Here is an 868-nt window from a genome sequence, read left to right as displayed (position 1 = left end):
AAAAAAAAAAAAAAAAAAAAAAAAAAAAAAAAAAAAGAGTTTGCATTTGTTACATGAACATCAGCTGCCACGTACGTAATACCTGCAAAACTGTTATAAAACTTTAGGAGTCTGGTTAAAACCAGCCTCAGATAATGAGGCCATAACCATGTCAACTCATGTCCTTTCCCATTCTACCCAACAGCAAGAGCTTCAGTAAGTGGCCCCAACTAACGATTTCACAATTACCTCACTACTGGTGCAGAGCAAGCCTTCACCTGTGGGCTGTTTCTGATGCGAGTTAACAACCTCACACATGGCACTTTACAAGGTGAAAAACATTAGCTATAGTCTTGTGTTTTACAGATACCTTATTACTCAGACTCTTCCCTGAGCAGTTCCAGTTTACAAGCTTTTGACTGCACTTTAAAGTGTTCCAAACTGGAACAACCATAGTATAATCTTGCCCAGAAAACAAGTAGTACAGATCAAATAAGTCTTATTACAAAACTACCAGTTTCTGTATTGTGGCGATTTCCAAAACGCATTCCAAGTTATTTTGTTTAGAATCATAGAATAGTTTGGGTTGGAAGGGACCTCTAAAGGTCATCTAGTCCAACCCCCCTGCCATGGGTAGGGACATCTTCAACTAGATCAGGTTGCTCAGAGCCCCGTCCAACCTGACCTTGAATGTTTCCAGGGATGGGGCAGCCACCACCTTTCTGGGCAACCTGTGCCAGTGTTTCACCACCCTCAGCGTAAAAAATTTCTTCCTTAGATCTAGTCTCAATCTACCCCCCTTTAGTTTAAAGCCATTCCCCCTTGTCCTGTCACAACAGGCCCTGCTAAAAAGTTTGCCGCCATCTTTTTTTATAAGCCCCCTTTAAGT

At 41.5% G+C, this 868-nt stretch overlaps 2 protein-coding genes across 4 annotated transcripts in view; both read right to left on the bottom strand.

The window, feature by feature from the left end:
* Positions 1-297, bottom strand: part of RIC8B (RIC8 guanine nucleotide exchange factor B) — a 38,233-nt gene extending 37,936 nt beyond the window's left edge. Inside the window, exon 1 of the mRNA XM_009277016.1 lies at positions 229-297. Within this exon, the coding sequence (XP_009275291.1) occupies positions 229-297 (69 nt within the window). The remainder of the gene's footprint in view (positions 1-228) is intronic.
* Positions 1-868, bottom strand: part of TMEM263 (transmembrane protein 263) — a 315,606-nt gene that overhangs the window by 84,769 nt on the left and 229,969 nt on the right. The gene's annotated exons all lie outside the window — the stretch shown is intronic.

This window comes from Aptenodytes forsteri, unplaced genomic scaffold, assembly GCF_000699145.1.
Source record: "Aptenodytes forsteri isolate BGI_AS27 unplaced genomic scaffold, ASM69914v1 Scaffold482, whole genome shotgun sequence".
NCBI classification, from domain to species: Eukaryota; Metazoa; Chordata; class Aves; order Sphenisciformes; family Spheniscidae; genus Aptenodytes; species Aptenodytes forsteri.
This window is presented reverse-complemented; position numbering and strand designations above follow the sequence as displayed.